At 39.9% G+C, this 22,977-nt stretch overlaps 1 protein-coding gene across 2 annotated transcripts; it reads right to left on the reverse strand.

The window, feature by feature from the left end:
- Positions 1-318: 318 nt before the first annotated feature.
- Positions 319-22,746, reverse strand: LOC137182160 (3'-5' exoribonuclease HELZ2-like). Of its 2 annotated transcripts, none has more exons than XM_067588469.1 (20): positions 22,451-22,746; positions 19,538-21,123; positions 18,569-18,752; positions 16,165-16,272; positions 13,586-14,100; positions 12,846-13,484; positions 11,843-12,632; positions 11,633-11,708; positions 8,064-11,487; positions 7,811-7,896; positions 7,495-7,620; positions 7,258-7,413; positions 6,912-7,056; positions 6,693-6,824; positions 3,530-3,722; positions 2,908-3,054; positions 2,533-2,742; positions 2,258-2,414; positions 1,589-1,756; positions 319-1,279 (listed from the first exon to the last, which is right to left on the reverse strand). In XM_067588469.1, exons 2-20 carry the CDS (start codon positions 20,884-20,886, stop codon positions 1,167-1,169), a joined length of 8,718 nt encoding a protein of 2,905 aa, XP_067444570.1. In that variant the 5' UTR covers positions 20,887-21,123; positions 22,451-22,746; the 3' UTR covers positions 319-1,166. The 2 variants fall into 2 exon arrangements, with proteins under 2 accessions (XP_067444570.1, XP_067444572.1); XM_067588471.1 differs by having other exon boundaries at positions 22,605-22,740.
- Positions 22,747-22,977: the final 231 nt, after the last annotated feature.

Below are 22,977 nucleotides of genomic sequence, written 5' to 3' on the forward strand. Positions count from 1 at the left end.
TAAATATTTCAGCTTTTTTTTCTCCACCAGTGGCTTGACTTCATCATAGTTTGGGGAGAACAAAGTGGTCAGTGTTGCTAATAAAGGCAAAAATTCAGTTTGTGTTTAGTCTGATCATGGCTCCAGCAGGAGGGAGGGGCATGTGTGGTTTGGTCATAAGGTTCCCAGCTCGACATTTCATTTATTAAAACTAAAGACAAGACAATAGACTATCTACTATCTATGGCTCCAATCACATACCTACACTAAATTACTGAAACTAAATGCGTGAAAATCCCATAAATTCCATTCACACAGAACCAACACAAGACAATTAAATGTTTTTGTACAATTACACACATTTATTAAAATTCACTGGATGCAGAAATGGCTCAACAATTAAAATTTAACACAATGCAAAACGTTTTTATAAACATTTCTGTAGCCAAAGCTACTCCCTGAATATATGACATTAAAATGTATCAATAACAATATTATAGAAGGTTAAACATAAAAAACTGCAGACTCAGCTCACTGAGTGGTGAGGCAGCTGAAAAGTTAAGACCAGCTGTCCTGCACTGGAAATAAATGCTGGCTCACTCATCAGTATACAGGAATGATGGCCCACTGAAGGTGACTTCATACACTGGTAATTCTCTACATTTCAACTAAAACTAAAAATGAATTAAAAGAATCAAACAATAAGAGCTGAACTCTTGTCTTTCATCAACTGTTCTCCACAGTTAATATCAGCACTGTGTGATAAAACTCTTAAATTCTTTAATGAAATATTTATACTTACAGTAACAAAAATGAAAAATACAAAAGAAAGAACAGACTATTCAGTCTTTTTAACATGAAGGTTTAGAATTTAAAATGTCCAACAAAAAATATAGATACAGTTGATATAGTAGTTGTTCCCTATTGATTCCCTATTTACAGATTCATACATATTTTTAAAAAGAGAAAGGGGTGTATAAATCAGAACAAAAACAACTGTACAGTCTATATATACAGTCTATGGTCAAATACAATATCAAAACCCCCAAATCTGCAAAGTTATTGCGACATCATAGAAAAAGCATGAAATATATATATATCATGAAGTTATGCTGTTGAGTCAGTGTAAAAGTTCTGATCTATGGCTTGTAGAGATCAAGTCTCTTAACATGGATAAAGGAGATCAGCTATCTGGCATCTTGCACTGAAATCTTGTCTGCATCTGTCACTGCGTTGCAAAGCCTGTAGTGTTTCAGGAGCTTTTTCCAAGCTCCACTGCAGTTGAGCAACTCTTGGTTCCCTTTGAGAGGACAGACACGTTTGAGTTATGAAGCTACACAGGAACAGCAATCAGAATACAGTAACTCTTAAATACTACTTGATGTACATTTTATGTATTATTATAACTACATAGTAAGTTTTATGTATGGAGATATCTGTTCCCCAGATCCCTCAGCCTACTAACATGATATGAAATAGCAAAAAATACCCAAGCCAAAGTGACAGCAGAGGTCAGATAAGTAAATGCATTATTTGATCTCTTCAAGTCATTTGATCACTCAAGCCTTGAGCATAGGCAGAAAAAAAGAGATTAGCTGCAGTATCTCACCAATGATGCACAGTCCCTCCTTGGCTCTGGTGATTCCAACATTGATCTGGTTAGGATCGCCCACAAATCCCAGATTTTTGGACAGCCAGGCTCCGTCTGGTTCACTCTCAATCTTTTCACTTGGCACAGAGCACACAGTCGATAAGATGACGTAACGCCATTCACTTCCTAGAAGACAAAACGCTCTTGATGAGCCATCACTATACAAGGGTTTTCTCTGGTTTCTTCTGTGCTGCACTGAAATCCCAGATGAATCATGGGATTGTCATTTATATGTCATGAAAAAATATGACTACATCAGCAGGGGCAACAGGCGGGCACATTTTCTCAAGTGTTGCCATTTTGTCAGACTTACTCAACTACATTTTGAAGTGAAATATTGTACTTTTTATTTAATTACATTTTTATTTTATAATTTTATAATCAAAATGTGAGATCTGGTTATAAAATATGAAACACTGCTAATTTCAACTATGCAGCAGTGCAGGGAGTAGTTAGACTCAGCACCACTGGTACAAACATGAAAATACTGGTTACATGTTAACATATTTAATCATTTGAAAGGAACAATTCTTCATAATGAGTAGTTTTACTCTGGATACTTTTCCATCGTATTTACTTTCAGTAAAGGATCTGTTGTTCAGAGGTAGAAGAAAGGTACACTGTCACCTTGGCTTTTTGTGATTGTGGTAATTGTGATTTGATCCATTTTCTTCTTCTTCAGCTCATCTCTGATTTCTGATACTTGGGCATTATAGGGCGACAGGATCACAATACTTTTCTGTTCGATTTTGGCTTTCTTCACCAGCATTTCAGCTATCTCAATCTGCAAAAGAACCAAATCATTACTATTAGCTTAATGACTCTATGGTAACTTTTACCCCTATATTTTATTATTACTGTTTAAAATCAATAAAGAAAAGCAAGGGTGCCTAATACTGTACCACTTTGTCTCTCTCTTTCGGGTTTGCTTTAGAGTTCTCGTTGCCCTTGGCTGTGTTCACAACCAGACTGATGGTCTCTCCTTGGATGTGCCCAAAAACGATTGGCATCGTTCTGTTGTCAACACGCAGGACACTGTTTGGCTGCTCCACACCAGTTTTCAGCTCTCCATTGTAATATTCATTTGATGGGAACTCGCATATGTCCTTATGCTATGAAGGCACATCATTTATAATTACAATTTAAAACACTAAACAAAGACATATAGTCATAAAATATTGCCACAGTACATATACACATTAATATATAGAATACGCTGTATGAGATACACACTATACGCTATATGTGTTAACATAGTGTATATTTCATGTTCTCACCATTCTGTACTGTGTGTCCAGCATCACCGCCCTCTTCTTGTGGATTGTATAGTAGCGTTCAAACAGAGACTTGGCCATCCCCAGCTTCCTTACACGCTTATTCTTCACAATAGGTCGTAACTGTTTGTGGTCACCAATCAAAACAATCTGAAAATGATATTGTAAGACATCTGAGTGAAATTAAGTGTGATCTATATGCATTGTACAGGAATATACAAACACAACAATGAAAGCTAATAATCTGCATATAATTATAACAAAAAAGCATCCTCTTCATCTTAGCAAAAAATGCAGAAGGATGCAGGATGAAATACTTCTAATGGAACTGTATTCTGGTGATGATTACAACAAATGCATTTACTAAAAAAACATTGTTCATTTATATATATATTGTCACAACTACCATATTTTTACACCAGTCTTACGGGATTCTGCAAATTTTAACTCATTCTGCAGAAATGGACTCATTGTGCTTTAAAAATGTAATTTCAGACTTCAGGCAGTATTTTTACGAATCAGGGCTCAGAGAAAGCAATATTTTGCATCATTAGCATACAGACACATTAAAAAAGTGTTCCTAGAGAGCAGGAGCATGATACTGATCATTAAATGAAAAACACACCTTTTCTGGATTGTTGCAGACTAATGGAATCAGGGCCTGGGGTTCAGTGGCCATTGCACATTCATCAATGAGGATCTGACGTGCACTGACTGTCTTAGTCAAGCTTGGAGTGGAAGACTGTGTACATGTGCACAGTATGATGTCATGCCGCTCAAGTTCATATGTCCGAGCATCTCTGAGAAGTTTTTTGTATCTAGGAGGAAAAACAATCCATACAGTTAGGGTTGCAAATAAATTTCTTAAATTCAAACTGATCTGGTCTGGTCTTTTTGCCTTCTTATTTTTTTCTATTCTTACTTTTTCCTTTCTTCTATTATTTTTATTCATGGGATGTTTGGTATGAAACATACGAAAACATGTCTTGTAATGGTAGATTAACATGGACAAGCTCATTCTTAGAACCCTTTTAGAACCTGGATCCTTATTCTGTCATAGAATAATGATCAAAAGGACATTAGAAAAAACTCATACATTCACTTTGACTAAAAGTGCCCTGAGATTTTTAACATTTAGTCTGAGATTTCAGTTCTTACAACAAAGTCTTACACTTTTCATAAATGAAATCAGGTGTATTTCTGAAGCCACATTGGAGTTGATGCTTTCCAGATTAAGGATTTTATTGTGAAGAATTAACAGGAAATGAAAACTGAATTAGCAGAGCTTTGTTAGCGGTGCTAAAAACCAGTTGACACAATAACATATGAAGATATTTGGAGCTCTTTGTTGAGCGATCAGTTAGAAATAATGCAGGGAGTAATAGTACAAGCAGAAACAACCACAGTGATGATGATGTTTGATGAAGAGCTACAGGCAACCAGCACACCTCCAACAGGTAAACTACTTATTTTACTTTGCCTGCTCTGTAATGGAAAAACACTCACAGCGTGCCAGCTCGACTCAAGTCATAGCTCAGCATGACTACCCCCCAAAAAATGGGAAAATGTCATAATGTTAGCAGAGTGGAGCAGTGAACTGGTGCACTGAAAAAAGAAAAAACATTGGAAACTGAGTGTTCAGAGCAGTGTGAAGCCGCTGCTTTTTGCTCACGAGAGGCTCTTTTGTACAGAGATCCTGCATTACTAGCTGTAAAGAAGATCCATCATTAGCCACATTTGCTTTTTTACACTGAATCAAACAAAGCCGGCATAATGCCGCACCCATGTGTGCTTTTACATAGCATACCAGTGTTCGAGATTCAGAGGCATGAAATTTAAACAGCATCAGCTTCCTGTCCGGCCATGCCGGCTGTCCCTTTTACATAGACGTTAATCTGGCTCTGTGACTACCTCTGTAGCCAGCTTATTGGTGGAGCAACTCTGCCAACCCCCCACTCTGTGTCCATACCTTTTATACAGAATAGTGGGGCGGAATAAAGGTGCAGCATTCCCACCTTGAACAGGCTGTGTAAAAGTGGCTTGGGATTACTTCTACATACATTTACCTCATTATTTGACACTTAAGCAACTTTAGTGTGAACATCCGACATTGTTACATTATACATATCACTGAAAATAAAGAAAAGCATAATAGGTCCCTTTTAAAATCTTAGCTAAGCTGTAATGATCAAAAGATTTGCATAGCTAAAAAAGATTAATTAATTTAAAATGTAGATTAATAATAATAATAACTTTATTTATATAGCACTTTTCAAAACACAGTAACAAAGTTCTTTACAATTAAAACAGAATGTCATTCCGAAGTCTAGGAGCCCTGACGCAAAGCTTCCAGAAGCAATGCATCCCATGATTTCAGGGAGCAGGAAGGAGATCTGATAAATAGTTTGGGGTGAGGCTTCTCAGGGTTTTGTAAGTAATCAATAAAATCTTAAAATCTATTCTAAAAGCAACAGGTAGCCAGTGAAGGGAACCCAGGATTGGTGAAATGTGATCAAGTTTCCTAGACTGAGTTAAAATCCTAGCAGCAGAGTTTTGGATGAGCTGGAGGTGTGAGAGGGATTTTTTGCTGATGTGAGAGAGCAATAAGTTACAACATACAGTATTCATTTTACTTTTCTACGGGTTTCATCAGCTACCTGACTTGTGAGTGTGGGTATGAATGCTTGTATACGTTTCCATAGTTTACTTACATTAATTTATATGTTGATGCCCTGTGCATAATATTGCCTTATTTAATTGTCCCAGGTCTTTGCTGCCATTAACAAATGGTAATGCTTATTGCTGCGGTTGATACTAACAAAACACTTCCTGATTATCTTTCACAATTAACATGTTTTAGTGTGAAGGCGGTGGTAGGCCTTTATTGTGAACCAGCCAGAGTAAATGATGACAATGCAGCAAGGTCAGCTAATGAAAGCTTGACTCATTACACAGTAAAGCTAATCCAACAAATAGATTTTGACATTTTCCAACAACCCTTGACAAGAAGAAGGTTTTAAACATTGCATAGATAAAATAGACTGACATTAGATCTTTGACAAAGCGTGATGATGAAGAGCATGTCATAAAATGAGGACTGTCAATAACTTATTTTTCTATTAGAGAAGAGAAAAAAACCCTCCACCACAAAATGAAGAAAAGGATGGATCCATGCACAGGTCAAATGGTTAGATAGGAAAGAAGCTTCATACAGTTTGGGCCAAACTTTAAAGTTACCATGTGGAGTTTTTTAACACTATTCCAATGATCTACAGGTGGCTGTAGATCATTGCTTATAGTAAACAGGGATGTATGAGGGGGGACCAAAAAATTCCTGGAAGCCACGGAAGCACAAGAGTAGGGTGTCAGATTTCCCACTAGGTAGCCTAGGCCTATGAATTTGGACTGAAAGGGAGAAGATTTGCCACTGTGGAAGAAATCCAAGAAGAAATGCAGGAGGCTCCTGACATGGTGACAAAAGATGACAAAAGGAAATATTTCCAGTAATGGGAGAAGTGCTGGGACAAGTATATTGCCTCTCAAGGGGAGTACTTTGAAGGGGATAAGAAAGGTACTACTAAAAGATTTAAATGACAGAATTTTTGCGTCCCCCTTGCAAACAATGCAGAATTTATAGTGTTTTTAAAATTAGCTTTGCAAAGTTTCATGAGAAAGGAAATGCATTCGACATGTTTGTTAGACCTCAAGGATACACACAGAGTAACACTCACCAAAAAACTCACCAACAACTTTTGATTATTTCCAATAATGTGTGCATTTGAACTTACTCTTTCACCTCTTCAGAAGTCAGCTGTTCTCCTTTTTTCTCAAGGGCAAGTTGAATGCGCCTGTCAAAATCTCTTATTTGACCTGAATGAGGGTTTTGTTTCTGTCGCATGAGGTGATGAAGAGTGATACTCCTAAAAACCATGTAAAATATGCCAGTGTAAATGAATAATAAAGCACATTTAAAAACTGAGTGTCATTAACTGGTGTGATTACAATACCGAAGCTCTGGTTTGGCGCGTTCTTGGCGGGATGTCCTACAGGAAAACTGAAGGATGTAGTCCGGATAAGGGTAATCAAGCATCTCCACTTGTTGGCTGTAGACTCTGAGGGGCCTCAGGCTGTCCCCAAACCTCAACAGGTACTCTGTGTTACAACAGCAAAAGACACACACGTATACCAGGAGCCAATTATCTATGGGTGCCATGAGGACCAATCACTTCCTTTTTATTGCCACTTATTTGCATACATTCTTACTCACACACGCACACACACACACACACACACACACACACACACACACACAACAACAACAACAACATTCATCAAAGACACAAAGTAACTTGCCTGCAACAACATCAACAGACTTGTTAGATGGTCCACAGTAGAGAATAACTTGTTTCTTGTTCTCCTCCTTTGGGTCATCAAAATTCCTTTGTTTCTTAGAGTTCAGCTCAAAGAAATGGTACACTATGTGTATACCTACTACTGTCTTCCCAGTTCCTAAGAGACAAGTGGGGAAAAAGGCTTAAGCCATTGCAGAAAACATGAAGCATCAAGGTGAATACCATTTGTAGCTCTTACCAGGTGGTCCCTGTATAACTGTGAATGTATCATGTAGAGCTTTGTCCACAGCCTTATGCTGACTCTGGTTGAGATTTGGCAGTCCGAATGGTAGCTCCTTCCTTGTGTTGTAGAAGTTTGTCTTTACTGCAAAGACAAAATGAGAGAGGTTTTGAGTGACTTGACAATTTATAATATAATTTATAATTTATTTTGCTGCAAACAAAATAAATTTAAAAAAAAGTGCAATGTATTGTCTGTGTTTTGTATTGTAAGTGAGACAGATGGATACAAATAGTTAAAATCTAGGCAACTATTTGCCGACTAATGGACATACCTTCTTTTGGAATGTGTTGTCCAAGTGCAATACTCTTGACAAGATCACATGCAGACAGAATGCTGACCACAGCATTTTCTTTCCGTCTGCAAAAAATAATGAAACTTTAATGAAACAGTTTAATTCAAAAATGAAAAATACATGTTCTATGCTGTCAGACTTAATAAAATACTTAATAATTAATAATTTAATGAAATCAAACTGTAAGCAGTGTTACATTGATTAGGTAAAGGTGAGCTACACTGGAACCTACATGTCAGGGAGGAGCTTTGGGATTATTTCAACTGTGAAACGTTTGTCTTTCTGAAACACACAGTCAGGAATGGTCTCCATCGGTAGGTGACTGACATAGAACTTCACTGTAGTTCCATCATTTGAAGAAGAAGAAGAAGAAGGAGATCTGAAGTTTTTAGATTGTTCTATTTTGTTCGTGACAGCATGCGCCACCCATGTGAACTCTCTTGGGTCCACTAGCGCAGAATGTTCCAGAGTTGAAGTCAACTCCAAACCTCTTTTCCGAATGCACAGTAAGCACTTTGAAAGGTTGCATTCAATCGCCCATTCATTGATCCATGCAAGGGGTAAGAAGAAGCTTCCTGTTAGTGTGCCTTCCTGCTCCTGGATGAAGTTTACCACCAGGTTCTCAATAATTATGCTGTCACTTTCGTCTACTGCAGTGGCAGCAGATTCCATCTCACACAATGGTTTCCAGATCCGGACATACTCCTTGGTGTCACTATAATGAGTCCTTGATGGATCATCTGCACATCTGGAGAAGCATGTGATAGGGCTGTGGACATGTTCCACACAAACTTCAAACTTGGGCTTAATGTGCACCAACTGAACAGCAGGCATGGGATAACCTCTTTTAACCTCTGATGTCATTTGGATCTGAAGGGTGTCCCCCAGCTGCAACTGAAGCTCAAAGTCAACATAGTGATCTTCCTCAGAGGTATATGTGTGAGTTTTGGCTTGAGGCACCTGAGAAGATTCTGGCTGAGTCTTCTCTTTTTCCAGTTGCTTTGTATTAGCGTTGTTTATGAATGACTTTGCATGATCCCATTTTTCATCAGCAATTGCATCAACCAGGGCTTTCCATATTGTCAGTGGAAGCTCAACACAGGGGGTACAGTCTGGTAGCATTTTCAACTCATGGTGGATTTGCATGGTGTCAGCTGCATAGATCCGCCTTTTCCATTTAAGAGTGATGCAGTGATTTGCTTCATCGAAAGATGGTTGGTCATCCAACTGTAAATCTTTGTACATAACTGATAAACTCTCTGCAAATATGTTCTTGTTGAAAGGAAATGACACTGCAAAACCCTCTCTGTTAGGATCTGCACTAACAACAAATGCTAGCTTTGTAGCACTTTGTTTTATCATGCTCACTGCGTAGGAGATTTTCTCAGCCTTCTGTTCATACTCCTTGGCATTCTTGACGTTGTGCTCAGATTGATTGCACAGAGACATAATCTCTGTTCGAGTGTACTGGACATCCGTGTTACATATGATGGAGTGCAAAAGTCTTTGCAAGACAATGTCCATGTACCGCCGTATCGGTGAGGATGCTTGTGTGTAATACTTAACATTAAGAGAATAGTGCCCAACTTCTGCCTCGGGGGAGGAGTTGGAATGGATGACGCTCCAGGAAGCTTTACTAAGGCACTTTCTGAACTGATTTATGACTGGCTGGAGCAGTGGGTGGATGTCATCTGCTGCAACGAGATCCACCATTTGGTCTATATCATCTGTTCTGGCAGCTGACTGGATATCTTTCCACACTTCTGAGAGTACACGGAAGTTTCCACAGTTTGGGACTTGTTCATCATGGGGAACTTGGTGCCGAATATGTAGAGACAGTGGTATGAATTCTCCACATTTCTGCTTGAAATCTTTAACTCTTTCGGGATCTGGTTTTGCCTGACAGCGAAGGGGTGTGTAATTCATTGTTTTTTCTGAACTCATCAAAGTCTCAGATGCATGTTTGTTGAATAACACACTCAGCTCTTCAATCATCAGATGGGCTTTGCGCTTCCCCGGCAATCGATGATCATCAGGTTGAGCATAAGCCCAGTCCACAAGTCTACACTTCCTTTGAGCTTTTGCCAAACAATAAGCCACAGAGACACAATCCTCTACTGTATCAAATTTAGGTCTCTGTCCATATCTTTCAGAGATAATGCCCTCTGCCTCTTCATAAGACATCTGCTTATCAGACTTGATCAGTGACAGCTGGAATTCAGGCTTTCCAATGACTTCATGTGTTTGCTTGTTTACTTTGAACATTAATGAAACCACCCTGCGTTCTTGACCTGCCAGAAGACTAAAGCGTCCAGTGCTTAAGTCTTTGGGGAACATATGAATGGGTTCTTCCCGACTGCGGTAATATGTAGCACCCCGTTGTTTTGCATCCTCATCTAATTTATCTCCTGGACTCACAAAGCTTGCCACATCTGCAATATGGACTCCCAACTCATACTGGTCTCCAATATCCCTGACACTAATGGCATCATCCAAGTCTGTTGCTTCTTCTGGATCCACAGTGAAAGTGATTACCTCACGTATGTCCTGTCTGTGTGTCCTGTCTTTTTCTGCCAAGGAGAAATTCTTGTCTGAGTCACATGGAGTGGGTGCAACTTTGAATTCTTCATTCAGTACCCTTAGTCCATCAACCAAAGATCTTCCAATTGGAAGAATATCTGTCACGTTCCCCAATGGAAATAAACAATTTTCTTTCCAGCCAATCACCTGCACCATAAACACATTGTTCTGTTTGAGTTTTTCATTGAGACGTTCATATGCTGCAATCGTCCACTGTCCATCAATTTGCTCCCATATTGGAATGAAGTTACGTTTTTTCTTGCTGATCAGTATGCACACTTTTGGTGCAGTTTTTGTAATGGGCATCATCAATCTTTTTATAGATGTGTCAGAATTCTGTCTTGGTTTGCTGTAATCTTCATCCTCAAGCAGGCACACTAGTACACGGGCTGATTCAGCTTTCTTGGTGATGTTGACCACTCTTGCTGTTTGTAAAACCACCTCATCTCCAGAGAAGGCCTTGCCTAGGTTTCTCCTTCCCTTTAGGCTTACATTTCTAGTGGGGCTATTATATGGTATGACATAACCTCTGTTATATGACTCCCTGACCAACTTTCCTTGCTGGTACATCTCTGGATGTTTTTTACATAACTCCAAAACATCTGTGTCATCATCAGCAGTGATGTTGTATGATGAGCTTGACTTGTGGTGATTGAAGTCTTGAAATTCACAGCAGTCTTCGTCTGAACTATATTCTGTTCTCAGCTGTTCATATTCATCTTTTAATTCTTGAAGAATTGAATCACTGAGAGTGCTGCTCTCATCCACATGTTCAGACTTTTGAAACCTTGCAGTTTCCATAACATCTTTTTCAAAGAAATCTTTGGTGAAATGCTGTGGTGCAACACTGCTGCTGTTGATGCAATGTTCTATGTAGCTCTTCCAGATTCCTGAGCATTTCCCAAAGCAACAGAGGGCAGCAGCATCTCCAATCACAACCACCTGGGACTGAGCCCTAGTCATTGCAGTGTTTAACACACGGGCATCATTGAACAGCTCCAGGCCAGGCAGGTGAGAAGTTCTTAGGCTGTCACGTGTTTGCACAGCTGTCATTATGACTGCCCTGAACTGTCTGCCTGTTGACACACGAAGAGAAGTGTTATTACATAAAATGACAATAAGATACATGAAAGGTGATATCAATGTATGCAGACAGGTATCCTTTATGTATAACATAATGGAATAATCACACTGGTATTCTTAAAGCTAAATTAAAATTACCTTGCACATTTGAAAGATTCTCGACATGGACTTTCACAGGGCTTTTTCTCGCAAGCGCTGTCCGAATTCGTCGAACCTATGAACCATATAAACAATTAAGATAATTAAACTATTAGCCTACAACTCTGACCATATCTGACAGTGTGTGCCAACACATACATGTAGAAATTTTCCCTGTATCACTGATGTAATTTATTTGTTTTAATTTACCTGACATCCCTCTGATAGAACACAGATTGAGCTTTGGTTGGTTCCCCATGTGGATGGCCAGTGTTCGAGAATCTCTTTTACCACTTCAACCACTGTGGCAACCTCTTCTTTGTTATACCAAGACATAGACACAGTGTCCAAGAGACACTCTCCCCGAACATGGTGGAACTTTAGGGCATGGCCATGGGCAGGAGCTGGAATATTTCCAGCAGCTTTGATAACATCATTTTTACCAACGTAGAAATGGGTGGATACAAACTCCACAATTTCTTTGGTTGAGCGGTAGTTTTCACTGAAAATGATTCTACTTTTTTGGGCAGCATCACACTTTTGGTCTTGATAGTAGTGGAACAAGCGATTAAGGAGTGTGTAGTTTGAACGGTGATGATCATCCACTGAGAAAAGCTTTGGCCCCATTTGCATATGATCTCCTGCTAAAACAACTCTCGTGTTTGGCCCAGCCAGACCAAGGGGAATCAAGGCTTCACATTCTAGCATCTGAGAGGCTTCATCGATTAGAATGTGGGTGAAGTAGCCCTCTGGGAGTTTCAGGTCATGAAAATGTCTTGCCATTGTTGTGGTGGTTATGACTATTTTGTGGCAATCTAGAATAGCTTTTGTCGGTGGTAGAAACTGTCTGTCTTCCGAAAGAAAGCAGTATTTCAAAGTGATCTCATCTGTGGCAAACAAAGCACTTTTTTGGTTTGCCTTTATTCGAATTGGCCTCATCCCATCATTTTTCTTGTCAATGAATGGATGGAAGTGATCTCTGACATACAGATCTGCAGAACTGAAAGGGAACAAAAATAACAAAGACAAAACTACAGTCATGTCGCTATATTAAAACTTCTTTACAACAGAACAGTTTAGAGCGTATTAAGAGAGTTGAACATAGATTAGCAATTTCAAATTAACACATGAATTTAAAAATTTACTTGGGGATTATATGCCCACATAAATCAATCAATCAATATTTCAATTCATCTTCAATAGTATGTATTACCTGTTGGTGTGGGTGCAAATTAGCACTTTGTTGTGAGGCTGCTTACAAAGTTGTCTGGCTGCTGTAGCAAGGGTGAATGTTTTCCCAGTTCCAAATGGTCCATAAATGAGGAGTGGTGCCACACAGTTTTGGACACTGGAATTCCCAGTGATAAAGTCAACTGCTGACTGTTGTTTTACATTCAACTTCTCATGGTGGATGTCATTCACAGGAACACCACAGTTTTTAAGGTCTGGTAGCACTCTTTTTGTATCATGAAGGAGGTCTACAGCCTTGTGCATGGTGCAGAAGCTGTAGCGGTCCAGCTGAAACTGCACTTCCATTTGATACGATTCATTGCTTTTGAGCATAAGATCAGAGCAACATTTTTTAGACAGTTGCAAATACATTTTGTTCTCACTTGTTTTGTCTTGCAGGATGTTGGCTTCATAGACCTTGGAATTTCGACCACTTGAAGATAAAGGGGCTATCAGGCCAGACTTGATGCTTCGTTTCAGTACCCGTCCCTCAGGGGTGTCCGGTGTGAGATTACAGGGAATCGAGATGGAACAGAACAGTTCTCCTCGAGGAGCACTTATCATGCCACACTGTGTACTGTCCAGCTTATCCGATGTTTTAATTTCTCCACAAACATTTAGTCTAAAGTAAATAAGAAAAAAACATAGTCATTGTTTTGCAAATATGTGCAAATTCCAAACATCATAAAAGGAAAGGGACACAGATACAGAACAGTATATTACCTTGAAACAACCTGGTCCTCTGCCCGTTCCTCTTGGTAAAGGAAGTGGTGCATACTTTCTTTGTAGTTCTCATGATTCAGAGGTGTTTGGCTGTTATAGGAGGATTTAAACAGAAAGTTAATCTGAGGAGGCTTGTACTCCTTACACAGCTCCTCCTGTTCTTCTGTCCTGGTAGAACATGGGATGATAACCCTGTTCCCGCGATGCCAACGCTCAACACTTTGAAAGACAGCTCTAGGGTTCATAGAAGGCTGTTCGGTGTCATCCAATGATGGCTGGCCCACTCTTACTCTGAGTTTTTTCAAGAGCACTGGTCTCATGTTAAAATCTAGCACTAACCACTGTTCATACAGGCCTGGATTGATACATGTGAAAGACACAGTTATGTCATAGGTCATGTCTTCATTCAAAAAGTGTTCACCCGGGGAGTGGCTGCAGGGCGCTAAACTGATGTCATCAAGTGTAAATGATGCTCCTGGTTCTTGCTTCAACAGCGCCACGTGCACAAGCTGTCTCTGTACATACACAAAAGAGGTAATTAAGCATACAATGACAAGGACATTAATGATAAAATTATTTGAAGATTGAAGATTATGTGAACATCAAGCTGACACAGAAGAGTAACAAAGCACAGTAGCTACGCTAAGGCTTAAAGGTGGCATTTAACTCCTGCCAGCCCATTGCAGGTCAACTGTTCGACATATAATGCTGTTGGTATCAAGTGGCAACAACCCCAGCTTGAAATTGAAGGCAATGCAGAAGGACCTTAAAATTCAGTACCACTCATGGTCACTAGATGCTGGCCCCAGAAAATTGTTAAGAAGATTTGAAGACTTATAGCAGCTTTGATGTCTGTCTTGTAGGCGTTGATTGACAGCTGTGATTGGCAGTTGGCTCATCTGCTGCTCTCCCCGGCTCCAGGACTTGTACTGAGTCAGACTATGGTCGCAATATTTCACTAAGTTTAATGTTACTTAATAACAATACCTGCCTTGTTAGTTAGCTAATGTTAGTCCAAGCGTGCAACACTCAGTGTTCCAACGCCGCACTCCTTATTTGGAAGGTCCTGGCTCCAAACGGAAAAGACGGTGCTGACCATGAGCAGCAACTCTGGGTTTCAAACCTTTGCTTGCGAGTCAGCTGGATTGGCAAGAACATGATTTCATGTGAGAATCCATCCTGTCAGGCTTCAAGTTATGTGCTTGTGTCCGAACCACTGGTGGTACGGAAAAATCCGCATCCTAAGAGGATTCTCGCGTGGTCTTGCAAATCCAGCAGCCTCGTAAGGTAAGACAGTGATAGACAGATGGTTCATTTAATCACCTGCCAAGTTTTTTTTTGAAAGTGCCTGCCCTTTCCTCCTCGAGGAGAACAGTTTCCAAGGATGACTTCTCAGATGGTTCTGTGTAACAAACCATCTAGCACGTCAGGTTATTTCATACCAGCTCCAATGCAAACCAATGGGTGATGTTACACCGCGCTACATCCAACTTTATATACAGTCTATGGTTGGTATCTGTAATGCTCTTTGCCTTTCTACCCCAGTCAAACTGTATATAACTGTATTATCTGTTTACTCATTACTTGGCTGATACCTGTTACCTTGGTATATTATGTGTCTTGCTTGCCATCCTGCCTCAGATCATTTGGATCAGTTTGCTGTTCTTATTGCCTGCCTGCTGATGACTGTAAACCTGTTTATTCCGTACTCAGTCAACTGCCTTTAAACATACCAGCTGTGTCTTTAGACTCAGAAAGCAATTTGGTTAGTATCGTCCAAATCCTGGCTTGCTAAATTGCTCACAGGACTGCCAAACATTTTGTCCAAGTCAGCTCTGTGTTCGGTGCCTCTTGGGCAGGTTATTCCTGTCAGCCAAGCGCCTTCCAATTCCTACTTTGTGTCTTCCAGTGCCTCTGAGGTGTATACCACTTCTTTGGAGCCTCCTAACTCCTCTCTGGTGCAGCCAAAAAGCTTTAGTTAACTTGCACCTCCATCTGCTAGTTCTCTGCTTACATTAGCTAGCTATACATTCTGGCTGGTATAATCATATTACTGCTCATGTTTCTTTCCCTTATTTTGGATTTATTTTCAGGGATGTCGCCATGTTCTGAGCATTACTTTGGTGAGTACAGTGTTATTCTAACTGATAGAACTGATGACTGGAGCAACAGAAATAAAACCCAAGTGGTAAGTGTCAGGGGGACAGATTTTTGTTTGCTGTCACACAATTCTGGGGACAAGTGGCTCAATTATCACTTATTTACTGAAAATGTGTGTGGAATGGCACATGTACAAGAACACAGGTAGCACTGTAGTGTCTGTATGAAGTTAGATATTCAGCAGACTCCTTCTTTGCTTTGTGTTGAGGGTTAGCTTCTTTTACAGGGGCACAGGTCTTCTCTAAAAGATCCTGTGACTGGCATCCCCGTTAGATCACACAGCTAGAATCTGGCTGACTATACTGTATGACATAGAACACGCCATAACAGTTTATGACATTTCACACATTTTTACTGTCTGGCATTTGACATAACTAATGTCCATGCCTTATTACAACAATACAATTTAAAAATCTTACCTCTGTTTCAACTTGGAAGTTCCATTGCAATGTTGCATTGATCTGTTCACACTCCACAGTTAAATCTTTATCACAAGAGATGCTGACATCATCCACGTGTTCTGACATCTGTTAAAAATATGAAATAGTGAATTAAAATACTTTGAATGGTTAGGAACCAAGTGGGTATTTCCAGGTCTGAAAAGTGAAGCCAATGCGGAAGTGCCTTAAACCTGCATTCTTTCTAATTGCCAGCAGGGTGCGACTCCACTGTTTCCAAAAAGAAGTATGACGTCTATGAGAAAATGGCCCTACTTCTCACTTGATTTATTACCTCGGTAAACAGTTTCCTAATGAGTTTATGGTCTCAATGTCTAGTTCCAAGTCTTCTTCAATGCAGCATGTTCATTTTGTAAATTATGGTCCCATTTGATTTAAATTTGCAAATAAATCAGGGTATGCTTTACACCTGGGACACACAGCCTGCGTGAGCAGCGTGTGTGCGTCGCGGAACCTCTTGCTTTTCATTTCGCTGCCTATGTTAACAGGTTAGAGCAGCAACACAGCTGTCTGAGATGCGTGTCTCACACAAGGCTGTTGCATCGCATCATCTAGAGATTCGAGGTCTCGTCTATTTTCTCTGCATGATGCGTGCAGTTCTCAGCAGAAAGAGACAGGGAAAACGATCTGTTGACAGTCATATGACAACATACCAGCAACATCACACCTTTCACTATAGTTTCAATCTCTATAACTGCAGAATATGTCACAGACATGAAGTGTCACCACTGCAGGTCTGCCTGTGCGGTGCACGGCGGGGCAGGGAGCCTCTCTCGTGTGGAACTCCAGTACGGAGAGTTGGTGACACACAGAGCTTCTTTTCTCGACTCCTATCTCTTTCTGTGATATTAGTTTAAACCGGGGCTTCTGCCTGTTGTTTCACCTGCTTCCAGGTGGAGATTTGGTGTTGTTATTTTCCTTATTTGTTGTCAGTTTCCCTCCTTATAGTTTGGAGGTTTGTTTGTAGGAGTGTTTTTGTCTAGTTTGGGGAACTTGGTGTCGTCTGGAGGGATTTTCTTCATTTGGAGTGGTGACAGCAGGGTTTAACTGGTGAAATGATTAATATAATTAATAAAAAAAGAAACATGTCCCTTTTCAGGAGTGTATGTGGCAGACAGAAGTAGCCCCATACAAACCCCGACATGCCCATCAGAAAGAAAGCCGCTTTTACCTCACATATTGTTTATTTATTTTTAACAATTGAGCAAATGCTTCTCAATCGTTTTCTGACTAAACTTAATATAAATAAAATTTACAATTAAATGATATGAAACATGCTATTATTGATGGCCATTATCAGCAGCAACGCTGTCTGTGTGGATGCTGCGAACGTGTGAGACGCAGCAGTTCAGCAAAGCACATGCACTGCGGAGGTTCACACAGGCTGTCTGTCCCAGGCGTCAGGGCATGGCGACGTTGTGATTGACAAGATGCTCATTAGGTAATGTAAACATAGCTCAGATAACCCCAGATTCACAGAGTATAGACATAGCTGTAGACATAACTATTTCAGTGTGTTTTCAGTTCATAAAAACATTTTGGTCACCTAAAATAGTCTTGTTCAGCATTTGGTTGTACTAAGAGACCATCTCAGGAGTCATACGTTCAATTTTTCTGAAATTTTCATTTTGTTTTAATGGTTTTACACCCATTTTTCGCTAGCGAGAATTAGCATTTACATGATCACAGTTAACCATAGACTGTAAATATAATGTGTTCACCAAGCCAGCAGCTATCGTTAGGGTCAGCTCCACCCTCTCATCCAAATATGGTCACTTCTCATTACTTCAGGCTCCAAAAATCCAAGATGGCGATGGTCAAAATGCCACTAGAGGCTTCAAAACGCAAGTCCACAAACCAATAGGTGACGTCACAGTGGCTATGTCCATTATTTTTATTCAGTCTATGTTAGGAACTGAAGAGTAAATTAATCAAACTGTCAATAATTATATTAGTAATAGTAATCCTTTAAATAACATTGTATTTGGTCAACTAACCAACTGTCTTTGTTACATGATAGAGGTTATAAAGTAGGTAATAATTATTTTAAACAGCTGCTCTTGTTATTTTTCCATTTTATCTATTGTGTTTTGTCTGATATGCGAATGTACTACAGGATGTATGCACGGTCCTGTTTCTGTGTGTCGTTTCAGGGCTGACAACACCTCTTTAAGTGGATGATTAAGTTTGCTATGACCTTTAGAAAGACTGAGAGGATGTGTATGCGATGAAGCCTGGATTCAAAGACTCTTTGAGAACATGGTGTGCCCCTCATTTGATTGAACCACCCTGAAAGCCTGCCAAATAAACAATATTCAACAGAATTAGAAAATGAAAAAACAAAAGATTTGAGCCTCGTACTCACAATGTACACTTCATTGCTGCTGTTTTTGTATTCTTCCAAAAGTCTTTCATTATAGCTCATGTAACCTTGGGCTTCAATGTTATGTCTGATCTCCTCTTCTTCTTTAGCACGCATCATCCACTCCTGCAGTTCTTCCACAGAATGAGCTTTTGGACAATTGTTGCCATACTCACATGTTTGTGGTCTAAGATGAAATGGCAATTTCAGTACAAAACAAACATTGGAACAATAAAAACACTTAAAAGACATCAAAATGCTATTCTGAAGATTTATACTCATTTAGAATTACACTACTAATTTTTTGCTATTTTTGGAGGTGTTCCTGAAGGTCTCCACATACTCCTAAACCACATACACAAAACTTAGGTAAAATTACTATGTAGTGTGAAAGTGGGACACAACATTGCTCTTTAAAGGATAAGTCTGACAAAGGTTTATTTTTTTAACAGCAAATCACACAAAAAGACCAAAGCAATGATCCCATTAACAAATATTCTGTGTGTATCCAAAGTCTGATATCTTATTTCTCTGTGCCATAAAGCTTCCTCTGCCAGAATTACTCCCTAGAGCACCAAATGTGTATGAATCTGCCACTGAACATAGAAAAATATGTCTTGAATAGGAAGTTGGGCTTGGAGCACAGGCAGACTGGAAAGGTCAAAAAGTAATGTTAGATGAGCTAACGCATTATTATTGTTGGCCTTTTCATGGGATTTGTTAACAATAACAAAAATATAGAATATCACCAGCCTCCTTAAAACAGGATAAAACAGAGAAAGAGGGAGAGCCCCATAAAAGTATATGCAATTTTGATAATGGAAGGTATTTTTAGTAAAGCAACTGGATAAAGCTCTTGGTTTTTTAGGATTACGCCCCATAATAGGACAAAATGTCCATAGCCATTATAAAAAACCTGCATGAATCTACAGTATGGCAGTAAAACATGTAAGGGTGACTAGTGTTGTTTACCTGTCACACAGCCAAAACTCAGCTCGGCGGTTGTGTGGAGGCTGTCGTCCTTTCCACTTGGTGGTGGTGTCATCAGAGAGTAACTGGGCATGCTCCAAAGAGGAGCAGTGCTTGAAGAAGCTCTCTGGGGAGGACAGGGCCAAGAGGCAGACTTTGCAGTACATGGTGACCTGTCTGGGCTGTGTCTGCTCCCGCTGGCTCAACTGAAGGAGATGAGGCCGGACGGTGAGTCCGCTCTGTTCCGCTTTCCACACAGCCATCTCCACCTCGCTCTGGGCAGATGAACAGTGGCCGGCCTGATGCCAGCAGGGCTTGCCTTCCCTGACATGACTGCAGTACTTAAACTGACAGTTTTTGGGAAGTGGGCGTACCTGATTGTAGATGTGCTTTCTGCTATTCTCTGATAGGTGATAAACTAAGACTGGGTTCCAGGTGTGTGCTTCATCTGCTGAGCAAGTGGCGTTCCACCTTTTGGTTGTTAATTTTTGTGGACGATCATGAAAGCAGTCTTTACAGAGCTCAATGAATTCCCCTGAAAACTCTTGGAGTATGCTTTCAGCTGCACTTTCTGGTGTTTCCAAAATATGCTCAGACTCAGTTACAAGTCTGATTAACTCATCTTTATCTATTTTTTTTTCTCTAATATAGTTCCATACAGTGGCCTCTTCACAGCTTCTGGCAAAAGTGCATTTTTCTCCGTGTTGTGTACATCCAGAACCCTCAACATAGAAGTTACACACTTTGTAAAGGACATTTAGACCAAAGTTTCCACATGTAGGCCGCTGAGAGACAGGCCTCCATTGGTTAGAGGCTTTGGCTTTGACTAAAAGCTGATTTCTACTGCACTTGTGACTAACTGACTTAACTGTGTATGTTATTTCATTCTCCTTAAAAGAGCACAGATCACACACAGCCTTCAAATCTAAATCCAAAATGTCACCCAGAGGTTCAGATGTGTTACACTGATCATATCCTCTCTCAGACTGAGCTAAAAGATTACAGAGAAGAGTGTGGTCTAATCCCTGACGCTTTTCAAAGTTCCACACTGCTGCTTCCTCATCACTTCTGGCAAAGGTGCAGCGGTTTTTGTGCTGTGTGCAACCAGAGCCCTCCACATAGAACCAACATCCCATATACTGACTAGGGTTTGGAAATGCGGGCCGTCTAGAAACAGGCCTCCATTTGCTGCCACCTTTTGCCCTGCAGAGCAGGATATTGCGTGCACACTGGTGCTGGACTGATTTTAAGGAATATGTAATTTCTTTCTCCCTGACAGAGCATTTAGCGCATACAAGTTTGAGGTCATGTGTTGATAAAAGAAGAGCCAGTTTGGACCCACTGGCTGACATTGTGATACATGCATAATGCTAAAGTCAGCACTTGAATGCAGGAAAACGTATGGTCCTGCAGATAGTAGCAATATAGGCTCAAAACTTCAGTAGTTTTTGGTATGTTTTCTGGTTACAGTCAAACATAGACTCAGATGAAGCATAAACAAAGGAATCTCTGACAATGCTAATTTGGATTAACTTGTCATTATCTATGAAAAACTGAAGGCCAAAATCTGAGAAATGTCCAGAATGTGTCTAAAAGAGAAAACAGCAGAGAAAAAAGTATAATAAGAATTGTGCTCAAAAATGTTATTTAATTCAGAAAATCACAGAGGGTCATTTTTTAGGTAAATAATTATTTATCTGCAGAAAAGCAGTATGACATCACCATTCAGGGTATAGACCGCCAGGAATGACACAAAGTGTACTTGTTGCTAAGGTCATATGGTACTTCAGACATGTGACCTTGCACAGGGTTCCTGCAGGGTTGACCAAGAATTTAAGACTTTTAGGACCTATTTAATACCACATAAAATGCAACTTTCACGATCATACCGGTCAATGTATGAAGGTATGATGGAAAACCAGCAAGGACAATATGACCTAAAATTATTCATGATTGTATCACAATTTCAGTACTTTCAGGCAGTAAAACTGACCCTTGATGAGCTTCCTAATGACAGTGTTTGCTGCAGGTCTGGTGGTGCTGAGTGAAAAGCCACTTAAAACAGCCTCCTGCAGCACAATCCACTGTCGAATCAATCCCACTGTTACACAGTTAATACAATGCTTTTAAAGACTTTTCAAGACCTCCAGATACTCTGTTACAATTGTTTTTGCTTTGAAAATTACCTAGACATGTTTACTTTTAGATGTTTTTCATGTCCATTGAGGTTAATAGAGAGGAAGCCTTTTGTTTTTAGTAACTACAGATTAAAAGAACTCCACACTGGGCCCCAATCAAGTGTTTTTGATTATGTGACTCACTCAGTTTTCACAGAGAAGTCAAATAGAACCTTGAATTCCAAGGTCACAAAATGTTGTTATTTTAAAGTAAGTCCGATGATATGAACAATCATAAAATGCCACATCAGAGTTAATCCTAGAAATCCTAAATGACTACAGAATATATTTGAAGCAAATCGGGACTGTCTGCTCCCTGGAGCTTGCATCTTAAGTCCATTAGATGGCGCAGTTGTGCATTTTTTAAATACAATAGCAGGTTGCAGGACAGACACTCAGAATGAAGTCAGTGGAACAAATGGCTCAAAATACCAGGGTGTGATATTAGAGCAAGGTTTTAAACTAGTTTTTACTATTGTAAAATACACGCCCTACAATTCAGCAACAATCAAGACAACAATAAAAAAAATTAAACAACTGATTGTTGCTTGTTAAAAAAAAAAATCTACACCCATGTCCATAACTGTCCATCAAGTTTAGTAGACCTATTAGGGCAAGTACATGTACCAGTATCTACTACTTATACCACAACAACTACTAATGATAACAATACATTTGATATTATTAATATGATTATTATTATTGCATTAATACTTATAAATAATTTAATAATAATTACCGTCAAAGTGTTTGAGCGGCTCAGCAGTAGCTCCAAAACATTCAGATATGCGGATGTTTACAGAGGCTTTAATATCGCGGATAACTGAGGTCCTGCTAACGTGAGATTTGGCTGATCAACAACAGTGTGAACGTGCAGCATCATGTGGACTCACGGCTCTGAGGTTTCGGAGTGAAGGCAGACAGAACCCCTCCCTGCACCGGAGCACAGCTGGAGTCTCTCGGCTATCACGAACCTTTATGATGAGTCGCGCCCTCGTATGATTACCAGAAGAGCTGGTTTAACCTAAGTTTCGTTTCTCATATTTCGCGTCAGCATCGGATTAAAGTGATAGGCATGCGCTCTCCACCTACCCCCCCCCCCCCCCCCCCCCCCCCCCCCCCCCCCCCACCCCCTTGTGTCTTACACACATCCATGGTAAGAATGATAGGACTTCCTCTTTTTAACAATAGCTTCATTGTGATGCTGCATGCTCCTGCACAGCCAAAACAGTCCCTCCACTAAAAACCTTTTCCTGTAGCTGGCAT

This window comes from Thunnus thynnus, chromosome 4, assembly GCF_963924715.1.
Source record: "Thunnus thynnus chromosome 4, fThuThy2.1, whole genome shotgun sequence".
Lineage (NCBI taxonomy): Eukaryota > Metazoa > Chordata > Actinopteri > Scombriformes > Scombridae > Thunnus > Thunnus thynnus.

Excerpts from the sequence above, each read along its gene's own strand:
- LOC137182160 (XM_067588469.1), bottom strand. The coding sequence starts at position 20,886 with ATGTCAGCCAGTGGGTCCAAACTGGCTCTTCTTTTATCAACACATGAC. Across the intron at positions 11,488-11,632 it reads GAATCTTTCAAATGTGCAAG|GCAGACAGTTCAGGGCAGTC; the intron begins GTAATTTTAATT and ends GTGTGTCAACAG. Across the intron at positions 3,723-6,692 it reads ACTTCTGAAGAGGTGAAAGA|ATACAAAAAACTTCTCAGAG; the intron begins GTAAGTTCAAAT and ends TTTTCCTCCTAG.